A 22,292-nucleotide genomic window follows, 5' to 3' on the forward strand; every position below is an offset into this window, starting at 1 on the left:
CACTTCATGCAGGATACCTGGCAGAAACTTCAGGATCTCAATTCTTCTTGCTAACGTTCTGCTTGATGGGAGAGGGTAGCCAATCTTTCTGAGCGTTTCATACCCAGTGGTTCCACACGCAAATTTAATTTTTAGGCCTTGCTTTACTGTTTGCGCTGACCATGAATTGCCACGATTGTTGTTCCGAGAAAGGGCACGAATTTGGTCTTCATTTAAAAACTTCGTATTTCGTGAGAAATTAGCTGCCTCTTTCTGCAGCTTACGATTCTGCTTCTGTAGTTTTTTTTACAGTGTTCTTAGATTCTCTGTGGTGTTGTTTCAGCTTATTATTGGCTGCTGTGAGATCTGCTATCTTCTTCCAAAGCTCTGCTGCCCCAGAATCAAAGGGTTGGGTCGCACGAGCCACTGCAGTTTCTTGAGGCCGTACATCCGTGGTGGTCGAAGTAAATTGCTCACTAGCATTGCTTTTTTCTGTAGCCACCAATGTCCCATTTATCACTCCGTCTGACGATGAATCTGCTGGAGGATCTTCTTGCGTATTTAAGGGAAGGACGTTTGTCACTTCTGGTGAAGAACCTTGTGCGGCAGCTCATCACTAAATAATGCAGGCATGTGCACACTTCGGTCCCTCGGTGGTCTTCGCTCTTTAGGAAGTTCTGGAAGCATATAAATAAGGAAAAATAGCACATTACATATTTAAAATAGTGGTCCTTTTGCAAAACTCCGAAGTAAGCTTTTCTGCATTGCAAAGGACTCTTCACCATGGCGGCCCATCCTAAACGTCAGGTGCAGCTGTTTTTCACCCTCCTTCAAAAAAAGGAGTGGCTAGGCAAAACTGGTTCTAATCCCTTTATCCCGACAGCGTATCGTGTGAAGGAAAGGAACGCCGCATTGTTCAGACTATATATGTTTGCAGCATTCTACATTTTTCTGACTCCAAAGCTGGTTTGGCGGCCAAGGTGAAGGAATTTTGCTGTGCCAAGAAGCTGACCTCCAAAGTTTTGAAAAGGGTCCATAGAAGACGCGGCAGAAAATTTAACACGTATGCAAATCAACCACTTCATCACGTAAGATTTTCAAATGTAGACGACGAGGCGATAAGCAACATGGTAGCAAACACCAAGGTTAGGAGGTATCTGACCTTTGAATGGGAACACCGTTGGGACAGCATTGGGCTTGAGTTTTTTCCAACCGTCCGCGCGGTTTTGTTCGAAGCTCTTGTCTTCGAAATGAGTCTGCAGATGAATGTGTTATTGGACTTAGCCCCACATTGCCTGCTCGAGAATGAAAACAACAGCACGCAAGACAACAGCGTAGTCCAAATATATCAGTCGAATCAATCGAATGAGCTCCTTAATCTGCACATAACAACATATACTGTTTATCTCATTCACTGAATTAGTGCGGTGTCGTTGGGCGAAGCATAGGGCTAACAGGCAGCGCAAGCTACCCAACGCAGCATACGTGTCAAAAACTCAAAAAATCGTAAGTAAATGAATTCATGTTGGCTCCTAGACGACCCAGATGCAGAGTAATTGCCACAGCTTATGTGCCCTCGCTTGTGGTCGTGCTCTGTGCCTTGATTCGTGCCGGCCGCGGTTCTCTGACAAGCGCCTCGTAAAGGCAATTATTTTTTAATGAACAGAAGCGGCGAAAGCACGTTTGGTACGCATTCACGAGCTTAAACATTGTGTCATGCAATTTCGGATGCAAACAGGCAAGCAGCAGACAATGACCGGTTCGGCGCGGAAGCGTGCCTTTTTATTTACGCCGAGCAAGACGAATAGTGCGAAAATGACATCTGACCAATACAAATCTTGTACTACACTTAGCTGGCTAAACGCAAAAGCGGTAAATCGCAACAAAAACAGCACTGAACCAACATGCGGCACTTACACTACAGACACATGAGGAGCTCGTCGGTTGCCACTTGTCACGCTTGATCCGGACCAGCCACAGAAGCCTTCTTTTCGGGTCTCTGGGAAAATGAAACATCCTCCAACCATTTCTCGCATGGTTGGAGCATTGAGGAACACAACATCCAGGCATTGCACGGCGATGAAAGCCGCGCGAACGCAGGCACTTAGCAGTGACGCCCGCACGACAGCAGAGCGGCGAGGTCGGCGCGGGCAACACAATGGCGGAGGGAGCGCGCGAAAACAGTTTGAGGCGGCGTCGAGTGGTTCAAAGGGTGACCTCACCCTAAGCGGGGGCGCGCGCATCGAGGCACCCTATATGTGCTGCGAATTTGTCGCCTTCGTTCATGGTGCAGCCGAGATGCGCACATTGTTCGACGTTTCGCTCAACAATACGTCGTGCAAACAATGCTGCTATACGACGGGACGTGGATACGATGTTGCTGCGCCGCTGGACGCACGCCAAGGCTGCATAAGAACGATGGTACTAACTTCTATTATGTGCTGTTCTTGAACCGTGGTTTAACTTAAAAGTAAGCTCGATCGTATGCTTTTCGCACTCGGTCGCCGGCGCACCATAGACACGCGTGCATTCGCCAAGCTCGGTACGCGATAGCAGCGATTAGCGGCGTAACCGCGGTGAACGCTGCCCGTGCCTTTAATACGAAATGAAAGCAGCGCAACATCAGAAAAGATATGAACTGCCGAGAGGAAATATACGACATGAAATGGGTCGCACTTGACATTAAATCAATCCGGTGATGACTGGAAAGCACCTTTCGTATCTGCATTCCGCGTTCGGTAGCTGCCCGTACGGTTCATTCGCTGTGTGCTTGTGTGGACAGTTACCATTGCGATTATAAAATATAATTGAAAATACATGCATCGTGCAAGATACAACAGATACATCCTGACAGTTAGCTCTGACGAGTTCGGCCTGCGGAAGCGGAGCGCAGCCCTTCGCAGTCGCCCCATTTCCAACAGCTGCCGCCATGCCAAATGTTTTGCTGGCGCGTTCAAACAAAACAAAAAATAGCACCAAGGTGTCGGATAGCCTTTACCAGCACCGAAAAACAGCATTTTTACACTGCCGTATCGCAACGTCAATACGCACAGCACAGCTCAAGATGGCGTCAAGAGGAGCCGGTCTTTCCAAGGAGGTTATGGGTCTTTCCCACTTTGGCTCATACGGGGCGCCACCATCAAACTAAGGTGGCTGCGCCCAGGCATCGAAACTAAAATTGTCTCATGGAGATATTTGTCAAGAAACGGTTTTGTTTATTCATACACATTGCTCATCCTGTCCGAAAAATAAAAATGGAAAAATTGCGCATTTGATATCGTTCCGTCGACGCGGTATGGTCATGAAGCCACGCCTACAAATCATTTCCTTCCTTTTTTAATTTTTCTATAGACCTCTTGGTGATGAATCACAATCAACTAAAGCTGAACAAAAGTAGTAACGAATAGCTGCATACAGAGAAATATCATCATCATCAGCCTGATTATATCCACTGCAGGGCGAAGGCCTCTCCCATATTTCTCCACTTAACCCGGTTCTGTGCTACCTGCATCCACTTGACCCCTGCGAACTTCTTAATCTCATCCGCCCACCTAACTTTTTGCCGCCCCCTGCTACAGAGAAATATAGACGGGAATTAATGAAAGAAAAAGTTCTCTCTCGTACTGCCTAGTTTTCATCTCACCTTAGCGTTTAAACACTGCAAAGCTTTCGTGCAGCTGTGATGGCATCATATTGAGCCTCAAATTAGTGCGGTCCGTTGAATGACGGCGCAGATCTTTGCCTCAACAAAATACGGCGCTCAGAATCCCCACGGGTCGTTGGATCGAAACATCTTGCAAACCGTTCCAGCGAACCGAAGCGCTGCTTTCTGCACCTTTGCTCCGCGGCAGGAACATACTCATCGATTTTCATGCCATGGAATAGCAAAAAAATATTATTATTATTATTATTATTATTATTATTATTATTTTTTTTTTTTTTTTTTTTTTTTTTTACGCGCGTCTTCCCGCTCCAAACCAATACGGTCTCTTTCGCCGCGAACAGTGATCACCGACTTGTTACAAAATGAGGTCGCGCGGGGCGGCCACCGTCGCTGGAACGACCGAATAGTGCTGCAGCCGAGGCTTACGATGCGAGACCGTGTAACAGTAACAGTAACGCTGGGGTGATGTCGTTATTGGCACATTCCTAGATATTTTCGTGCTGACATAGTAATTTTGAATCTCGGCTATTTATACCTTCTAAATCTTGACAATCTCAATTAGCGAATGCACGAGCTTGTCAAACGAGCAGCAGAAAAAGCGAGCAGTTAACTGGAACTGGAGGCACGGAAGTAGGCGAGATGAAGGCAAGATGGCGACGGATGTTGTCTGCGCGGACAGTGAAACATCGTGTCGTCAAATTGTGACAAGGACAAAGATAACTTAGCAACATTTCCCGTCTATCTGTCCACCGACACCGTTTTATTACGTCTGTGCCTTAACTGATCGATGTCGATTTGTTGTCCAATCGCAAAATGACAAATTTCCGACCTTTACTCACAGGGACGATTTTCAACAGCTCTTCAATTTTACTAGCAAAACTTCTCAGCCATGTTCAGAAATCCTCCCTATTGTCTCTCAGTGCCTTTCAATATGTTACATTCCGGACTCGGTATCCTTTACATGATTGTTGCTGCACTTGTAAGGGTAGGGTAAATATTTACCATTCCTTTGTGCAATTATCAATGTCAAATAGCTTCCTTCAGTTGTATTACGCTTACTTCAGGTACGCATGTTTTTGAACCTCCACGACTGCACTTGAATAGTCCGCTTGCACACTGCATGACTTCAATCCTGAAAATAGGCGCTCATTTAAAGAAAAAAAGGAGTCTAGGCTTTAATAGCAAAACAAAACAACAAGGGGTCCTATATACCATTTTTTTTTTTTGCTCTCTATTGTATTCATTTTGTAACTGCTGCTGACTGCACTCTTTGATACCGCGCTGCTCTTTGCTAGTCGATGTGAAGAGGCGTCTGTATTCTTGAGCATGGCCGGTCTCGAGGGAGAGCGCGCGAGAAACGCTCTCTCCCTCAAGACCGGCCGTGTCTTGAGCATGGCCTCCGAGATCACCCTCGCGCGCGCGCGCGGAGGGGATCTTGGAGGCCATGTCTTGAGCCGGCTAATTGCGCAGGGCGACGAGTGGCGGCGGGACCATCGTTTTCCGCCGCGTAGGGCCGACGCGAGGAGAGCGAGGTGAGCGAGGAACGGGCCAGGCGAACGAAGAACCAGTCGGCTCGGCTCGCCGGCGGTGTGTTGGCGGTTCACGGTGGTTGCAACGACGATGGCTACCTACGCATCGTGACTACTCGCGCGCGCGCGCTCTGTGACAGCCCTCGAGGAATACGCGTGCTTTGACACTGCCTGAGGATTGTATTTGTGTACAACCGTGCGTTCGTTCACAATCACAGCCTCACCATGCACCAACCGAAAGCGAGCGGACTTTACTCCCGGTGGCACCTCTGCACAGGTGAGGCCTAGTGTCGAGTTCGTTGAGTTAGTAGGCATTCCGACGGAACATATTGGCTACACGTAGCGACGTTGTACCGTAAAATCTAAAATTCCGTTTCATCTCGTGCTTCACGCGCACACGCAGTATCTGTCCGAAGCCCTACACAGGTGGTCGTACACTTTAACGAAGATTAGTTAAGGTCGCATGATAGTCGCTGCTCATCCGCTGTACGACGAATACATTCGAAGGTTGTCATGTTTGAGACCGTCGATCCCTGAATTCAAGGTTCATGTATGGCTCGAAACTTGTCTGAATCTGTTTTCGTGAAGTGGGTATTGTGAAGGCTTTCAAAACGGGCGCCAGTTCTGTTCCGCTTGGCGTACTGAGCGTGCGAGCACGCTCAATGCAGCGATTGTTCGTTCGCGCCCCCGGTGCTTAAACGGAATCGTATGGTGTATTTCGCTTTTCTTTGGCTATTCGCACTTCATATTAAAAACAACTGAGGACGCTCCCATACTAGGTTTTACGTCGTGAACAGCACGCCGGTCGACTCCTGACTCGGCAATCCAGCAAAAACATGGGTTTCGCCGGTGTTCCGTCTACGTGCTTATGTGCGCACCGGAGTAGCCTTTCGTTGGTTACAGACATGGATGGTTCTTCGACGCCAGTGATACGGCAGAATGCGGACATCGGTTTCTGCGTAGTGCTATGAACACGGTTTGGAAGCGTCTTCCACCACACCGCGTAGTGTAAGTTTGAAAAAGAAAAGGAATTCGCCCTTCCTTTTTTTTTTTTTTTTTCTATTCATGAAGGGGGGGGGGGGGGATCTCTTATCACGTAAGCGAACATTGTCTAGATGGACGTTTTTACGCCAAATTGCACATTGTAGCCTGATGGTTAGGGCGCGGCGATGCCTGCGGACGCGATGCCAACGGAGGCGCACGTACTTACATACATACCCTGGCGCGCGCGCTTCCCTCGTCCACAGAACACAAAGTGCTTGTAAAGCGGAGTCCTTGAGTTCGTCCTTCGTCGCGTAGCTGGTAACTTGCCTGATTGGTTTCCGGGATAGCCACATAGGCTGGCAAATTGCCGTTTATGAGCGCTTGCTTTCTACCCCTTTGTTGTGCCTCGGGACTCGGGAGAGTTGGTAGTTAGGTCGGTGTAAACGAAAGCATTTTTCTCTTCATTTCAAATCATCGGCGAATGTGGCAAACACAGGTACAACGCGAAAAGTGCCTACCCAGCCAGCAGCTGGAAGGCGATGACTTTCGTGGGCGGATGACTTGCGTTAGGAAAATAAACCTACTGAGGCCTTCTGCCTAGTCTCACTAAGGAGCTTATGTGATCATGCTCAGCCTGACTATTTACACTGCACAAACAGAATCTAATAAACCTAAAGGGGAGGAATACAAAGGGAGTAAGTAACTAGCGTCCATGCTGCCCTAGCACTGGGGCAGATTTTCATTACTGAAAATTCGGAAAACCTATGGCCGGCAACGAAGGCAGATTCTCACGCAGTTTTGACAAGATTGCGGTTAAATGGCATCTGCGATTGATAATTACATCAAACGAATGTTGTTTCACGTCGTGGTAATATCGTGGCGGAAGTCCACCCCAGAGCGTGAAAAGAATACGCATGTTACTTCTGTTTTACTCGGTAATTAGAGTGTATAGTGCAGGACAAAGGTCCCTCAGTAACTCCAATTTAGTTTGTTCTGTGCCAAGTGCGGGTACGTTATTTCTCCATAACTTATTTATTACGTCATATACAATAAAGGTTATATTAGCGTCTTTGTCGCATGCTTGCACGCATGGCGGATAAATAGGTAGAAGCTGAAGCTTCCCCATTGTAGGCCGGTAACAAGCTCCACCTTGCCTAAGGTTTAGTTTCGCCTAAGGTTTAGTTCTCTCGTGTATGTGTAACTGATGTCATGTAAGTTTGTAGCAGTGACTGTTCGGGCCATTGGGTAATTCTTTGAGTGGATCAGGTGCTCACTGTTCTCCGTTCTCTGTGCCGAGGCATGAGGAATCTGCAGAGGAGTCACGCTCTTGCAAATTGCTTGTCGAAGACGAGCTCGTTTTATTCGCGATATATGCAGCTCGGAACTCACGAACCGTGCAGCCGTAGAAATTACCCTGCAAGATTTTTAATAAATATGTGAAATGCCATGCCGCAATAATCTATACGCTCAGCGCGCGTACATTATCGTGACACCCTTGAATTTTTTTTTTTTTTTTTTTTTTTTACGCTGGGAGTAAATTTATAAGAGCCGGTATTTATAGCGGCAGCACTTGCCCCTAGCGGCGACTCTGTGTGTCTCAGTAGAAATCGGTTATCATCATTATCAAGTTCTCACTCAGTTTCTAGCAAGCCCGAGCTATCCAGCGGAAAATGTCAGTAAGGTTGGTTGGTTTGTGATGTTTAACATGCCAAAGCGACTCAGGCTATGGGAGACGCCGTAGTGGAGGGCTCCGGAAATTTCGACCACCTGGGGTTCTTTAACGTGCACTGACATCGCACAGCACACGGGCGCCTTGCTTTTTGCCTCCATCGAAAAGCGGCCTTCATGTTCGTTTTATACGTTCGTTGTTTTCGAGTTAACCCGGGTGGAAAACAGTTGCTCGGCAGCCTACGCAAGCACGCTGCTGTCCGTCCTCGTGAAAAACTGTCCAATTATCGCAACGTATATAAACTAACCCTGTGGAGCGCTACCGCATGTGACGATAGTTCTATTCTTCTTCTTGGGTCTTTTGGATATTCTCGGGGGGGATACCGGACACAGGTTATGCCGGCCTAATGTCGCGGCGGCACTCTTGGTGTCCGGGGGATGGGGGAGGGGATAGACATGGCCCCGAGCAATAGCATCATCATGCCGCGGAACCACTGTCCTCGTCACGTAGCTCGATCGGTTTCTGAGTTTGCAGAAAATGTCCGGAAGCATGGAGGAAGGAAACAACTTAGGAGAGGCCCTTGCCACACTTGCCATTCCCAATGCATTGGAGAAAGTGTGGCGGAAGTGACGTCAAGTCCGCCTCGTGATACATGACTTTTGTGGTCTTTCTGAACAAAAAAGAAAACAAAAAATTGTTGCGCGTGAACGCTTGCCTCTACGGTCTTCTTGGTTCCTCTTTCATTTGTTTTCGCGCTGTACCATCCACAATGAACGGTGAGACCATCGCACGTCGCGTCGCTAGTTACCGTGCGGTTAGCACTTAATCTGTAAGGCCACTTACGTTAAGAACAAGCGAAAAAAATTTAACTCCCGCCTATTTTGTCCCCATGGTACCGTAGTGTTTTGAAATAATTACTATGTTCCCGCAAGAAATCATTGCGGTAGCACAATGCGTAAGGATGACGCTAACTGCTATACTCATAAAGAAGGAATGCGATGCGTTGGAGTAATATATTTGAGTAAGATAGCAGCATACTGCGTTCAAGTAGTAGTAGTACTCCAAAGTTCGACGAAAATTCGTCTGCTCAGGCATTTAGTAGAACGGGAACAGTCACTGACCAAACCGATAAAAAAATAACCTTTCGGAATCCGTACGTGTTCCCGTAATCGTAATTTTTCGAAAAACTGATAAAGTACTCGAAGCTGTAGACAGTACGTTTGCCACGAACGATTTTAGCACGTATACAGCCATATACCGCGTTGCACGATTCACAGCTCAAGAAGCCGAGGCATCGCCACATTACGCATCAAGAAATCTGGAAACCGCCACTTCCTGTCGCCATCACACGTGCTCGTTAGGCATAGCGCGCAGGCATGCGTTCCAAGGAACGTGTAGGCCTGCTAAGCCCCCTTGGGCGGCTTACATTTTGGACCGTCTCGGCGCCTTGCCCCTCGTTAAGGTGAGGAGCTCTTTTCGAGCCCCTGCGGCACTCCCCACAGCGCCTCTTCTTTTTTTGTTGCTCTTCAGAGAATAGTTTTTGCTGCCTGCTGAGCTTACCTGCGGCCGGGTAAAAGGGCGGAGGTAGCGCGTCGCCTGGCCCTCTGCCCTCGACTCGGTGCTTCTGTGGCCAAGATCGCGCCTCGTTTCTTCCGCGTCTCCCGAAAGCCCGAAAGAGCACAATGAGGGGAGGGGGAAACCAGCTGCCCGGTAGGGAAGCGGCGCCTGTGTAGGCTTCCTCTTCGTCTTTCCCCCATTTCCGAAGCGTTGGTTGTGCTTTTCCACCCCGTAATCGTTGGCGGTCGTTCCCCTCCTTTCCTCACCCTTGCCCCGTAGATGGATGGTGCGCATTCATACAGTCTATTCTGTTTTCTTGTGTGACAAGCGGAAAGGATTTTTTTTTTTCCTTGCAAATATTCGCATTCTCGTTGGGTTGACGCTTCTCCTCTTCGACTCTGCGTACCCATTTTGGGATTCACGGAAGTTCTTCGCTCAAAGAGGGCTGCTGGGACAGGTACGCACAGGTAGGTTGGCTGCTGCGACATGTGCTTACAGGACACAGCCGAAAGCAACACTGCACGGACAAAAAGGAGGTGACAACTGCCTTTCTCTTTGAGCCCCGCAATGTCGTGCTCAGCTATCGCGTCGTGCGGTTCCAGGTAGAAGCTAGGTCTGGCACTGTCGTTTGATAGCGCTTCACCCTCTTTATGACGAGCGTATAGAAGCACTTCGCTCATTATCTGCCTTGTCGTATGAGCTTGCTTACTAACATAAACGGTGGTCCAGGCAGTTGAATAACGAGCACTGATTACTGCATGTGTGGAAACTTCACATTCAAGAGGAGAGCAGAGACCTTTCGCAAAAACAGAGGTGTGCGGAGCCGCCGATAACCGTCGAGTGCGTTTTTGCGTAGCGATCTTTTAGCGTTCATGCGTCTCAGCCAAGCAGCAGGGACTGAAACGAGGCCAGCAAGCCACATGGCGTTCATCGACTCCTTGGTACGCGTCACGATGCCCTCGAGTTCGGAAATGAGTCAGAGAAAAAGTCACAGTCAGCGTCTTGAATCGCTGCCAACATTCCCGCTTGGTGTTTAACGATGGCCGGGGTTGGCTTGACCGTTGTCATTCGCCACCCTAAGCCGCTGCTGCATATATCCGCTGTTGTGCATTGAGAAAGGGCATACCATTCACTGACTTAACATGTTGCGGATTCCCTTCCTAGGTGGATTCTAAGCTGCTTCTGGGCTTTATGACCGGTCTTGGAAAGTATGAATAAACACCTGTATCTGTGTTCCTGGCATTGTCATCAGCTTTCTCAGCTTAGCGACTGTTCTACGCAGCATCGTCTATACGTCGACCCAGGCTGTACCGAGTTTTAATTGTACGTTCTCTCTGTTGCGAGTCCGCCGTCTTGAAAATAAGGAGCTCGACCGAGTTTCTTGGGCAATAGTTTATCGCCTACTAAAATTCACTTTACGGCTGCGCGCTGCTGCTTGTCAAGGGAAGCCATGCGCACTGATGAGCTTGCGCGGCGAGAAGACATGGCTTCTCCTCCTCCGTGTTTGCCCGGCGCCACCTGTCCCTTATCTGAAGGGGGAGCACCTGGCTCCGGGGTCACGTCGGCCGTGCCGCTGTGCCGCCTTCATGCCCTTGGTCATCGTAGTTTCTTACCTCCTCTTACCCATGTCCAGTCCTGCAGGGCCCACGCGCGGACTGCCCCAATCAGCAATCTCCCTTCGAGATAGCGACTGGTTGGGGAGCGTGGGCCCGTCGCCTGATAGGTGACCCTTCGCCGGCCCGTCTCGCCGTGTTTCCAGCGTGCTGAGGGTGAAAACGTCTTTCGGACGGCGGATAGGAAATGAAAAGGCCGCGTTGTGACATCGGGATGTGTGGTTATGGCAGCGAGCCACTTTCTTTCTTGAACTATTTCCCTCTTGTTGGTGATGAGCACGCGTCAGCGTTGGAACCGATTTCACTGATTCACGATAGACAGAGGACCGGTTTCTGATGAGCTGCGATTGAATACCATAGAGGAAAGGGGCCCAAGTTGATGGACGCGTGCCTTAGGCGGTTCTGCAACGTTTTTCCAGTGCTCTGGAGGTTTTGCGTAGCATCCTCTAATTGAAAGGTGCGACCGTATTGCTCGCACTCTTCGAATCATCGCGCGAAACGCGTGTACACGAGGCATTCTCGCTACTCTTTACCATAAATGGAGTATCGATACACCTAGCACCGGAGGCGATTCTACCTAAGCCGGCCAACTATCTTTTGAAATCATAGCGAGGAATGTGTTCGCGCTTCGTTTGCTTCACCGTAAAGCAAGTGCTGCTGTTTTCGTGTCAACACCTTGAGCATTCTTCCAGCGCATCTCGACAAGCTTACTTCACACTAGCAGTGACGAGTGAAGTAAGGAGGATAGAACGCACGCGGTCACTTCGGCAAGTGACGTGGTCCCACACCGCGGGAATAAGGAGGGATGGCTTCTGGTTGAAGAGGTTTTTTTTTTACAGTCGCGCGACGTTCGCATATGTCAATTCGCGTCCGACATCTCCAGGCAGTTTGGTTCTGGAAGTACGATTGCGGCCAGTCAGTCCGATGACCAACCCAAAGCAGTCCTTCCTCTACTTTGGCAAAATACCCGATTGGAATCAAAATTTCCGAGAGTGTTTGAGCGCAGGTGCTGATCATGCGCGCGCCGATCCGCTTTCGAGCTGTCGGATTGTTCTTCCTCGGCTATTTCGCCCGCGGCGCCGCTTCGACCTGCTGCTTCGCTCGGTGGCTGGCACCGAGGTCAGGCCATCGCGAGCAGCGATCGATTCCTCCCCGAAGCCAGACGGGATTCCTGCGACGCCCTGATCCCTTCTCCTGGTGATCACCGTCTACTGCTGACCCTCCGCTTTTCAATTTGTTCTTGGGCACCCGGTGCCGCGATGCTACAATTTTCTCTCGTTCGCCCATTCGCGAAATTATGTTAGCGCTGTTGCGGCGTCTAGTGATGCCCCGCAGATGAGCCCTGCTGTGCAGTTATCGCCCAATAAGCTACGTAGTTGTTACCAGTAACATACGGTTGTGCCGTAAACGTGCACCTCCGCTGCGGAGAGGCTTTCTTGTTTATTCGCGCAAAATATTCACTACAAGCGCCTACTGTGACTGTCGCAGACATGTATCCGAAACGGTTCCACTTCGTATGCTTGCCGGCAGGAGCGCCGTGCAGCCACGTTTTAGTCCCTGTGAGCCGTTTTTGCAAGGTTTGCGGAGCCGCTGCAACTCGTGAAGGCAGCCAGGTTCATCCTTGGCCTCGAAGTTGGCCCGCAGTGTGACGACCAGAGTATCGTCGGCATCGGTTGCTGGCACGGGGTGTCAATTCGAAAATTGTACTAAGCTTGTTTTCCCGCGCTGTCTGCTCAGTAGTTGTTGACTTACTTGAAATGGGGTGTGCGGCTGACAGCTTGCCCGGAAATACCTGTCTCGCTCGCCACGAGAAAAAAAAAAAAAAAAAATTAAACGTATCCATATCTACAGCGCGATAAACTGGACAAGAGAGAAAACATATAACGACAAACACAGCGCTGACGGCAACACTTGGCACATAATGAAGTGGATCAAAATCACATGCAAACTGTCACTGTTTTCTCGTTTGTCCCGTTTATCGCGCTGTAGATATGGAACACCAACAACTGACCTGGTCGAACTTCAATAAACTGGTCGAACTTCATTAAACGTATAAACTAGGTTCAAGCGTTTAGAATGGACATTTTATTATGCTTTTTTTATTTCATCTTCAATTCAGGCATTTTCCTCCTCGCAGAAGGCACGCGATGTCGCAGAATTTAATGGGATCATTTGCGCTTCTATGCCGCAGCTCGTTAACTTTGTCCGTTTTTGTTTCCCCTTCTTGGCGCAAGAAATCGTAAATGAACAAAGTGTGCGCCGATGTGCATTACATGCTTTCCATAAAGCGTCGAGTCTTTATTATTTTTTATTGAAACAGCCTATATTTGACAGTTACAGAACAAAGAAAAGGAAACGAAAAACGACCTCGTGACGCAAACCTATTGCCATTTACGACGCCTCTACGAATGCCGTGCAGTCGCTGATTAACCTCTTCAGTCGACAGTGCCAGTAGAAGGAAATTGCACTAAAATGTTTCCCGCTCGAGTCGCCTCACACGGCATTCCGGCTAGCAATCGTGCGCGGCTGTCCGACATTCTACCTCGTCACAATCGACTCTCGTTTCGCGCGAGAACTCTCGCGAAAGGTGACGCGAGCGGTGGTTTGAAGCGCGCACTCCGTTACCGTTGAGGTCGCATACCGTGAGTGGGTTGCCGCAGACAAAAGGCGCGACAATGGAGAGCGGTGGCATTGAGGGCAAGGTCACTCCCGGTTGAAAGGTTTTGGCAGCCAGCGCGGCCGCATCGTTCCTCGGCGATCAGCGGTCCCCCAGAAGTTTAAAATTACGGGTTCTTAAGGAGCTCGGGTAAATCTGCTAGTCCCGCCAGCTGTCATTTGGCGCGTTGCATATGGACGCCGTCAGTACGAGTTCACGCCGACGGCGCAATACGGAGTTAAAAGCGCGCTCAATTGCGTTTGAACGGCCGCAAGGGGCACTGAGCCCGATAAAGAATGGGCGATGCTTTTACCTTTCTAGTTTCTGCGGCAGGTCTTTGTCAGCGATAGTGCGAAGAAACGACGGTGCTCGTGTGCATGTTATCGGCTTGGTGCGCTATGTCCGCAGCTGAAACCAATCCTATATGTCGTTTCTCGCGAATCATTAGGCACTTAATACGCGTTACGATACGGCTGGAAAACAAGGCGACCGCATTTCTCGGTATTACACCTCCGCTTTAAAAGAAAGGAGAAAAAATGACTCGTCGGCAAAATCGCGTCGCACCTGGCGTTTCTGAGTGTACGTGATCGCGGCGTGCTCTCGACTAAATGCGACTTCAAGGACGGCAGGTGCTGCTGCCGTGCGGCCACTTGGTCAGCCGAGCTAAAGACGGGACAAAGAGGGGAAAGGGGTAGCAAACCGCATTGGCATGCGTTCCACGGCCCCCTCGCCGTCTCTTTCGCAGAAGTTTCCACGAGCTGCGGTAACTGTTGTGGCCATTCCTGAGGATTTGTGTATGACTCAGTGAATGCTTCGAAGATGAAAAGGCAGATTTTGGAACGGGAAGAAATGCTCCTCCCTTGAAAACATGCTTGACAGTCGCGCGTGTCTGCAGGCGTCTCAGAAAAGCACAAAAGGGAGATTTTGCATCGGGTAGACGCACTGGCAGTTGCCTCACCTTGCTTCACCCCAGCCACTACTCGTGCTCAGGCGGCCCAGGAGCCGTACGTCTTTGCTGCGCGGATTAGTTAACAACCGCGCGGCTGCCTAGTGTACGTCTTGAATGATGACTGGCGCTGTGTCTCCGCAGCATCCGCAGGCTTAAGGAGATTTTCTTCCTCCTGGTAACGAAATCCGCGGAAAGCCCGTAACCGATGCGTGGCCGTCAACTTTGCGGGAAACCGCGGAGGACGGACAGCGTGTTTCTGGAAAGCCAGCCTCGACTCCGCCGCCTTCAGGATCGCCGAGTGTCGCGGCGCGTTTGTCGCTGCAGCTCGCGGTAGTCAAATCTGACGTTGCTTAACACTATGCCGCCAGGGCAGGGTCAAGTGTCAAGCGAGAGGAAACAGCGAGGATTTGCGTCTTCGAAAATTGCTTGTCTTGTTGTCTGTGCGGTGATTCAGGACCCATGCATGGAGGGTTTTCACTTTTGGACAAACTGAACTTGAACGTGTCGTTTTAAAATGCGAGATTGTTCTTTGAATGGAAGGCGATTTCCGTCTTTGAGAAGCTTAAAGACGTTACAATTTGCAGCAACGAGCTGCAAGAGCTGTGAATCGAGGTATCGATATCAGCATTATGCTAAGTAGACTGGAGTAATATAGCATGGAGGCTATCTTACGCACCACTGCGAGGCGAGCGGGTGTCCTCCTCATTTCGGAAAATCCAAAATCCGATATTTAACATCACGTCTGTTTGGATGCCTGCTCTTGCAGTGCACGATAATCAAGATGTCAGATCGAGTTTTTCGTAGGCGCGCGTTATGCCGTTTTGTTTTTTTTCTCTGTCTTTTCGCGCAGCCTTCTTAATATCGGGTTCAGGCAAACACGACCTCAACGAAAACAATCCTAGCCGGCCGGTCTTTCTCGGTATTTCAAGCTCCCTTGTTTTAAGATTCAACGGATAGTGGTGACCACGTACATTTAGGTCAACAGACCAAGCGGAGCGTCGGCATCTGCTTGAAGCCTCGCCCGCTTTTAAAACGCGTGGTATGCGTCTCTGCAAATTTACGGCCGTCCCTATGCGATTTTCGCCCACCTCTTAGCTGGCAAAGCCTTAAAACGGCGATTTACTTAGCCCTGGCGCCGTCTCGCTATGCAGGTGCGGCGCGAGTGAGGATTAGGAACGGCCACAAAAATGCCCAGAAATCGCATTTTTTATGACGCCGGGCGGTGGCGTCCTTTTTTTTTTTTTTTCGGCGCAAAACTCCCCGGTGAGGTAGGCCGAGAATAAATAGGTGAGACTCGGACCAAGTCGCGACGGCACCACTTTCCAAAGCTGGATCGTTATTGCGTGGGTGGAGCGAACAAGCGACGGTGCATGAGGTCTCTCTGGTCCTTTCTTGTCCCGCCTCTGGGTACCAGGCAGGATTAGTGAGGCTCTGCAACCCTTGCTTTGAAGGTGTCCGGTTACCCGCGCTGGCATGCGTCCATGGATGAGGCGATTCGTCGCGGTCCCAACGTCGGTGGTTAGCCGTAGTCTCCAAACCGCAACGTCGAGGCGCCGCGGGGCATCGCGTTCGATAGAGCACGATCAGTGTTGCTGGAGGTCCCGCGCGCACCCCTTTTGATCTTAATAACGGAGGCTACGATTGTTTATTTGCTGGGCAGTCGTCCGCCTTTGGCCTCTCTGCACGCCGGCGACATCATTTATTGCCGCCTCTTAGCTCTGCGTGGGTTTTGCTGTGTGAGGTCGTAACTCAAGGTGGCGCCTATTTGAAGGGCCGTTCGCGTGGCGCTTGTTGTGTTTGTCGGGAGAGGTGAGGTACAACCCAAAAGAGAGATCAGCATTCCTGGGGAGAATGAAAATGGCAGAAAAAGCGAGGCCTCTCTTCCATCATTGTATGGATGTGTCCATGCAGGATGCACAGACGTAGACCTGCCAAAGGAGACGATGATTTGCACTCGCTCAAAAACTCACAAAAGAAACCTGCTCTCGGACAGTGCGAATGCGTGGTTGCTGTGTAATAGAAATTCACATCGAGTTGCGACTTTTTCTTTTTTCTTTACCATGATTGCACAGGGTCTCATAATACCAGCTGTCAATAAATGAATGTCTGGGAAAAGCAAAGACGCTGTAACTTTCTCGCGATAACAGTGAAGTGCAAGCACGTTTGGACAGATTGAATTGAATTGCCTTTATTTCCATAAACATACAAATTATGGGGGATTTAAGGAAAAAGTTATATGCACATGAAAAGAAGGTTCACAGGCATGTGACCATACAGGTACCGCGCGTCTCCGCCGTAAACCGAGTGCTATTGTTGTCTCTTTTTTTGTTCGTTTGTTTGACCGACCTTTACCGCCTTCTTTCGACGTCCTTCGCGGTCTGCACAGCTTGGCGCCCGGTGTGAGCGTGCTTAATTGTTCCAGAACTGCGCTGAACACTGGAGCACCACTAAACCTTGGACGCAGTTCGCACGCTTGTAAACGGTGCGTTATTCTCCAGTGCCTTATTTCTTTCCCCACTTGCATTCTCATTGCTCCTAGCCGTGTATGGTAATCATCGTCTCGGTGAAGACTTATACTGCCGGCGGTTGCATTTAGTCGTTCTGCTACATACATTTGTTATCAATTTTAAACACCGACGATAACAGAACAAAAATTTACAATGATTTAATCGCCGCCCGGTAGCAGATTCATTATTCCCGCCTCGCAACGAATAGCAGGGCGCCATTTCCTCGAGCGGCCTCAGGTCGCAGCTCCCGTCCCACCACTTATCGCTTTTCTTCTTGCCGTGCTTCGCACGCGCGGTATCCAAATATACGCCGCTGCGTCCTTTTGTTCTTTGCCGTGCCGCTCGCGCCAGCACGCGTCACGTTCTCGTGTGCATATAAATACGCGGGAAAGGCCTCCCTCCTCCGTTTTGGACGGGCGCGTCGGGCAGAGACTGGTGGTCGGTAGCGCGGATTCACCGACTATTACAGCTAAGGAAATGAAGTGGAGGGGGGGTTCGCTTCGGAGCAGACGTTGAGGCATGAGCGCGTTCATTGGATGTTGCGGCGGACGAAGAAGCAGTCGAGTTGGCCGCGTGCACCATCTCGCTGCCTCGGTGGCGGCAATCCGGCGACGAACAGAGGGGCCCGTGGAGCGGCTCCTCGCCCGGCTGAGGCAGCCGCCGCCCCTGGAACTGGTTTTCATCGGTCGCGCGACGGGGCCCGTTCGATAGCAGATAGCAGAAGGGGGGGGGGGGGGGGGGGGGGCTGGGCTGTTCTCCTAGTGGCGGCGGTCACTGGCCGCTCCTCGCGATCATCGGAGGCCCGAGCAGCGCGGCGGTGGTGCGTCGAATTGGAGCGCTCCCCCGTGCAAAGCCGCAAGAAGCGGCGTGGCAACTGCGGCAGCAGCAGCAGCCAAAGAAGAAGACCGGTCGGGCGACGACCGTGCCGGAAGAGGTTCGCTGCTAGCTGGACTGGGCAGTGCATTCGCTGGCTAGCATGTCCTTATTGCGAGCTCTGCTTATAGCGTGATGTGTTCCAATGTGGCGCTCCCGTTACTTTGTCTGTCTTTCTTTTAAATGGAACGACGCTGCATTTTAAAACCTTCGCGCTCGAGCTGCTGTTGCGAGAAACAGCGCGTGCTGTGTTGTGTGTAGTTGCAATCCGCATCCTCACTTCGATTATGCGCCAGATAATGCGGAGTGTTTTTTCATCAGCACCTGACAATTATCGATGGGCGACTCGTGATCGTTGGGATACTTATATGGACGATGTTATCACGCCGTTAGAGCTTCGGTGCTGGTTAATATATACCATAATTTTTGCAGTGCTGCCTTCCTTTCGTGTGAAACACGGATTCAGCGGCTCCACTTCGGTACGCTCAGCCGGCAGCGCACACAGTGGACACCCGTTTTGACTCCCTGTTAGCCGGGACGAGAGAAAAAAAAAAAAGAATGAAGGGAAAAAGGAAAACCCTTTTCGGGGAATCGTCGGTTTGCTGCACGTGTGTTTGTTCGACACCTGGCGATTGTGTACTCCGCCAGGGGGCATGTTTACGACCGGCAAAAGCGCAGCCGCAGAAAATAAAGGACGACTGGAATGTCCTTGCTTGCTCACTTGCGACATCTCCTGGTCCATCTGCGACCCAGGTGACGCCGTCAGATAGAGAAAAGTCGCGAAAACTGAGCGAACGGTAAGAAAGCATAACAACTGCGTCGCCGTTTGGCGCAAGGCGGCGCAAGCGACGCGGCCTGGAGCGCGTCGCTCGTCGGGCCCGCGCTTGTTTGGATAAGGGGTAGGCACTCTCGCTAGGCGGGCGGCTATTTTCTCCCTCTGTCCGACGTTTTCGCCGATTTCTGGTTGTTGCTTGCTTGAGCGCTTACCGTCCTCCCTTCATCCTGGCAGGTTCGGGCTCTCTACCCGTTCGTCTGAAATTCAGGAAAAAACAGACAAACTTAAAAAAAAAATAATATCAGGAAGAGGATATGCGCACGGCCATCTGAGTTTGCCCCCGTCTTACCGAAGCTTCTTCCTCCCACGTTTACTTCCCAGTAGTGCAATCCTCCGCCCCGAACCACGATTGAAGACCCTCTTTCTTCAGTGGAGTGCTCTTGGAAGTGTTTGTCGTGCACACAGACCTCTTTAGCTGTGGCGGCGACCCGGCCTCGATGATTCCGCGGTTAGTTTTGCGGTTTTCTTCGCCGCCCTGGCGCATGTGCATGCATGCACGTGTGAGCAGCAAGGTGTGAGCGGAGGAGATTAAATCGCGACCCGCGTCAGACGTTCTGCGATGCGTTTCGTTTGCATTTACCTGGCGGCGGAGCTTGTGCCGGCGCATTTTCGACGTGAGTTTGTAGATTGTTATGTCGGCCTGGCGTGCCCCAGGGGGCGCAAAGATGCAGCCGCGATTTGCTCGCTTTTATCTAACGTTGCAGAGCCGCTTATTCGTTCTGCGGCCTTCCACCCCCCATCCTCCTCCTCCTCCCTTCACCAGCCTCAGGGCACGTACGTCTTGGTAGGTAAACACGCAGCTGCTTATCTTGATGGTGCAAAACATTTGGGGACGAAAGAAAGGCACTCTTTTTGTTCTGTCGGGCGCCCCACTGTCTGCAGCTCATAGCTCGTTTGTGTTAGCATTTAAAGCTTGTACGCAAAAATAAGGCTGCGTTGGAGGAAAGTTGGAAAAAGCGAAACAATTCTTGTTTCTTTTTCATCCTACGGGCTTTTCGTCGCAAGCTCTCACTTCGCCTCCTCGCGCACAGTCAGTTTTTGCGTGATCATTACTACGAGGGTTCAGAGAACTGGGACCGCCTCTGTTCAGTACTTTCACTCCGTATACACAGCCTTTCGCTCAGTTCGCACGATGCTAGGACATAAGAGACAAGCCGCGCAGTGAAATGGAACGGCGTTTTGATGTGAACTGCACACACACGCACGCAACCCGTGCTGTCCATTTCAATCCTCCCTTAGAGTGCGCCGTCGTCGATGGACATAGCCTCATTATTCACGGCTAGCCGGAGCGAGACGTTTCGGTTACCCTGTGCTCTCCTCGGCAGCGCAGTGCATGCCCAGTGTGGCTGGAGCATGTTTACTCTGGCCCTGTTCCTCTTTGCGCGCAGCCAAGGCGGCGTTTCGCTTTTTTTGTAATGCGCGGCGCACGCCCGGGCCATTTCCCCCGCGAATGTGGACTGCCGTGGGCACGCTTTGTTTGCTCCCGACCGGCTCTTCTTCCTTTTTTTTTTCTTGATTTGTTCGCCTTGAGTGTGCACTGTCCAAACGACGCGAGGGCAGCGGAGCGCACTCGATCAATGTTTCTGATGGGAGAAACGGGTTCTTCTTCGTCCAAGTTCAGTAGTATTTTGGAATCCCTGAATATAGCCTCTGCGACCTCGGGTTGGAGGCTCGATCTGACTACCGTCGGCGTGTCGTTTGTTACGCGCAGTGTGACTCCGAAGACAGGTTAGTCTATCGCCGATCAATATTAGTAGAATTCGAGCTCACAGCTAGCCCCGCCGTGGCGGCTCAGTGGTTAGGACGTTCAACTACTGTGCCGAGATACCTGGCCGCGACGGTTGCGCAATGTGCACGTTAAAGAAGCCCAGATGGTCAAAATTATATATATATATATATATATATATATATATATATATATATATATATATATATATATATATATTGATTTCCCCTTGCCTTGATTCCGCCTTGATTTACCCGCCGCTGCGTCGTCACCTGCATCCACCTGGAGCTCTGTTCTGGCTGCTGTTTGATCACGACGACCATCGTCATTCATGACCCAAGAGGGCCACTCCGCTGTTCTGGCTTCTACCAACTCCACCCTCCACCACGTGTAAGGTAACGCGAAGGTCGGACTTGGCGGATCAGGTTTTATTGGAGACCTGAAGCTCTGGTCGCACACTGTAGCGAACCACACTCCGCGATGACGATGGGTATCCACTAGAGAGAGCAGGATGAAGATGCAGCAGCACGTTCAGCTGTGTGGAAGATGGAGCGCCACACATTGCTCACACTATATATATATATATATATATAATGCCACCTGGTGTCCCTGATGTTCTTAGGTGGCACCTGGAAGAAAAGGACGCCGAAGTTGTCTCGCGTGCTGTGCGCGGAACTTTACCTGCTGGTTCAGCTTCGTCTTAGTCAGGTCTAGCCCTGTTGTCCGTGACATATTTTGGTGGAGGTGCTGGGTATGCGGTGGTGTACAAAACATGTACTGGGATCGAAACTTATATATATATATATATATATATATATATATATATATATATATATATATATATATATATATATATATATATATATATATATATATTTTTTTTTTTTTTTTTTTTCATGCTACTCCGTGGCTCCGCCTATATCTGTGCTCCTACTGCAAATGTTCGTTTGCCGTCTCACGACCTGCCGCGGCTGCCTACCAGCGTTTTGCTGCGCACCGGTGTGTCGTCTCGGCACGCGTAGAATGAGAAGGATGGCGAAATCACATACATGAAAAGAAGACGTATATGTATATGCATGTACTCTGATATTGATGCTTGTAAATGTAGGCGAGCATAGCTTGTAAACACTTAGGCTGCGCTCGCTAGTCCGTCGGCAGAATTAGCACCTGCTTTCTTTCTGCTTCGTGACGACACACTGAAGTTAAATCACGCTCGTGTTACGTTCCGCTCGCCTTCTGCGTTACTACGCAACAGCGAAACACACCGCGAGAAATGCCGAAGGTGAAGCGAAAATCTGGGCTACGTATTTTGCGATAAACTAATCGCGCTGCTCAGCCTCGCGGGCGCAGTACCATATACGTTCTTCTTTGTGCCGTGGTCTCCCGAGACCCTCGAGCGAAAGCCGTAATCATTGAGGGAAACGCTTATAAGCGCACCACAACAAACTCGAGACTGCATGTGTGCACATACATCCTCTAGCCTCGCACGTTTTTTTCTTTTTTCACAGCCCGATAGGCATCAGCGCCGCAAAGCCCGACGCGTTGGTCGGTGTTTATGAACTTGTCACCGCAGGCCATGAAGGCGTGTGCGGCGGCCCTCGTACTTGCTTTGGTGACCAGCTCCCACCGTCTCTCACCCACCCCTTCTTCATAGAGTGCGATGGCGAGTGGCCTCGGGTCTTGCCCTCGGACATCAGCTGTAGCCTGTATGTGTAGCTAGGTTTTCGTCCAGAGAGGACGTGCGTTGCAGT

At 50.3% G+C, this 22,292-nt stretch overlaps 1 protein-coding gene across 1 annotated transcript in view; it reads left to right on the forward strand.

Moving 5' to 3' along the window:
• Positions 1-5,185: 5,185 nt before the first annotated feature.
• The window catches only part of LOC146185004 (cell adhesion molecule Dscam2-like), a 134,550-nt gene continuing 117,443 nt past the window's right edge, over positions 5,186-22,292 (forward strand). The window contains exon 1 of the mRNA XM_084605956.1: positions 5,186-5,449. Coding sequence (XP_084462082.1) covers positions 5,398-5,449 — 52 coding nt within the window. The 5' untranslated portion in view covers positions 5,186-5,397. The remainder of the gene's footprint in view (positions 5,450-22,292) is intronic.

This window comes from Amblyomma maculatum, chromosome 6 (genome assembly GCF_055883805.1).
Source record: "Amblyomma maculatum isolate TAMU_Amacu chromosome 6, ASM5588380v1, whole genome shotgun sequence".
Classification (NCBI taxonomy): domain Eukaryota; kingdom Metazoa; phylum Arthropoda; class Arachnida; order Ixodida; family Ixodidae; genus Amblyomma; species Amblyomma maculatum.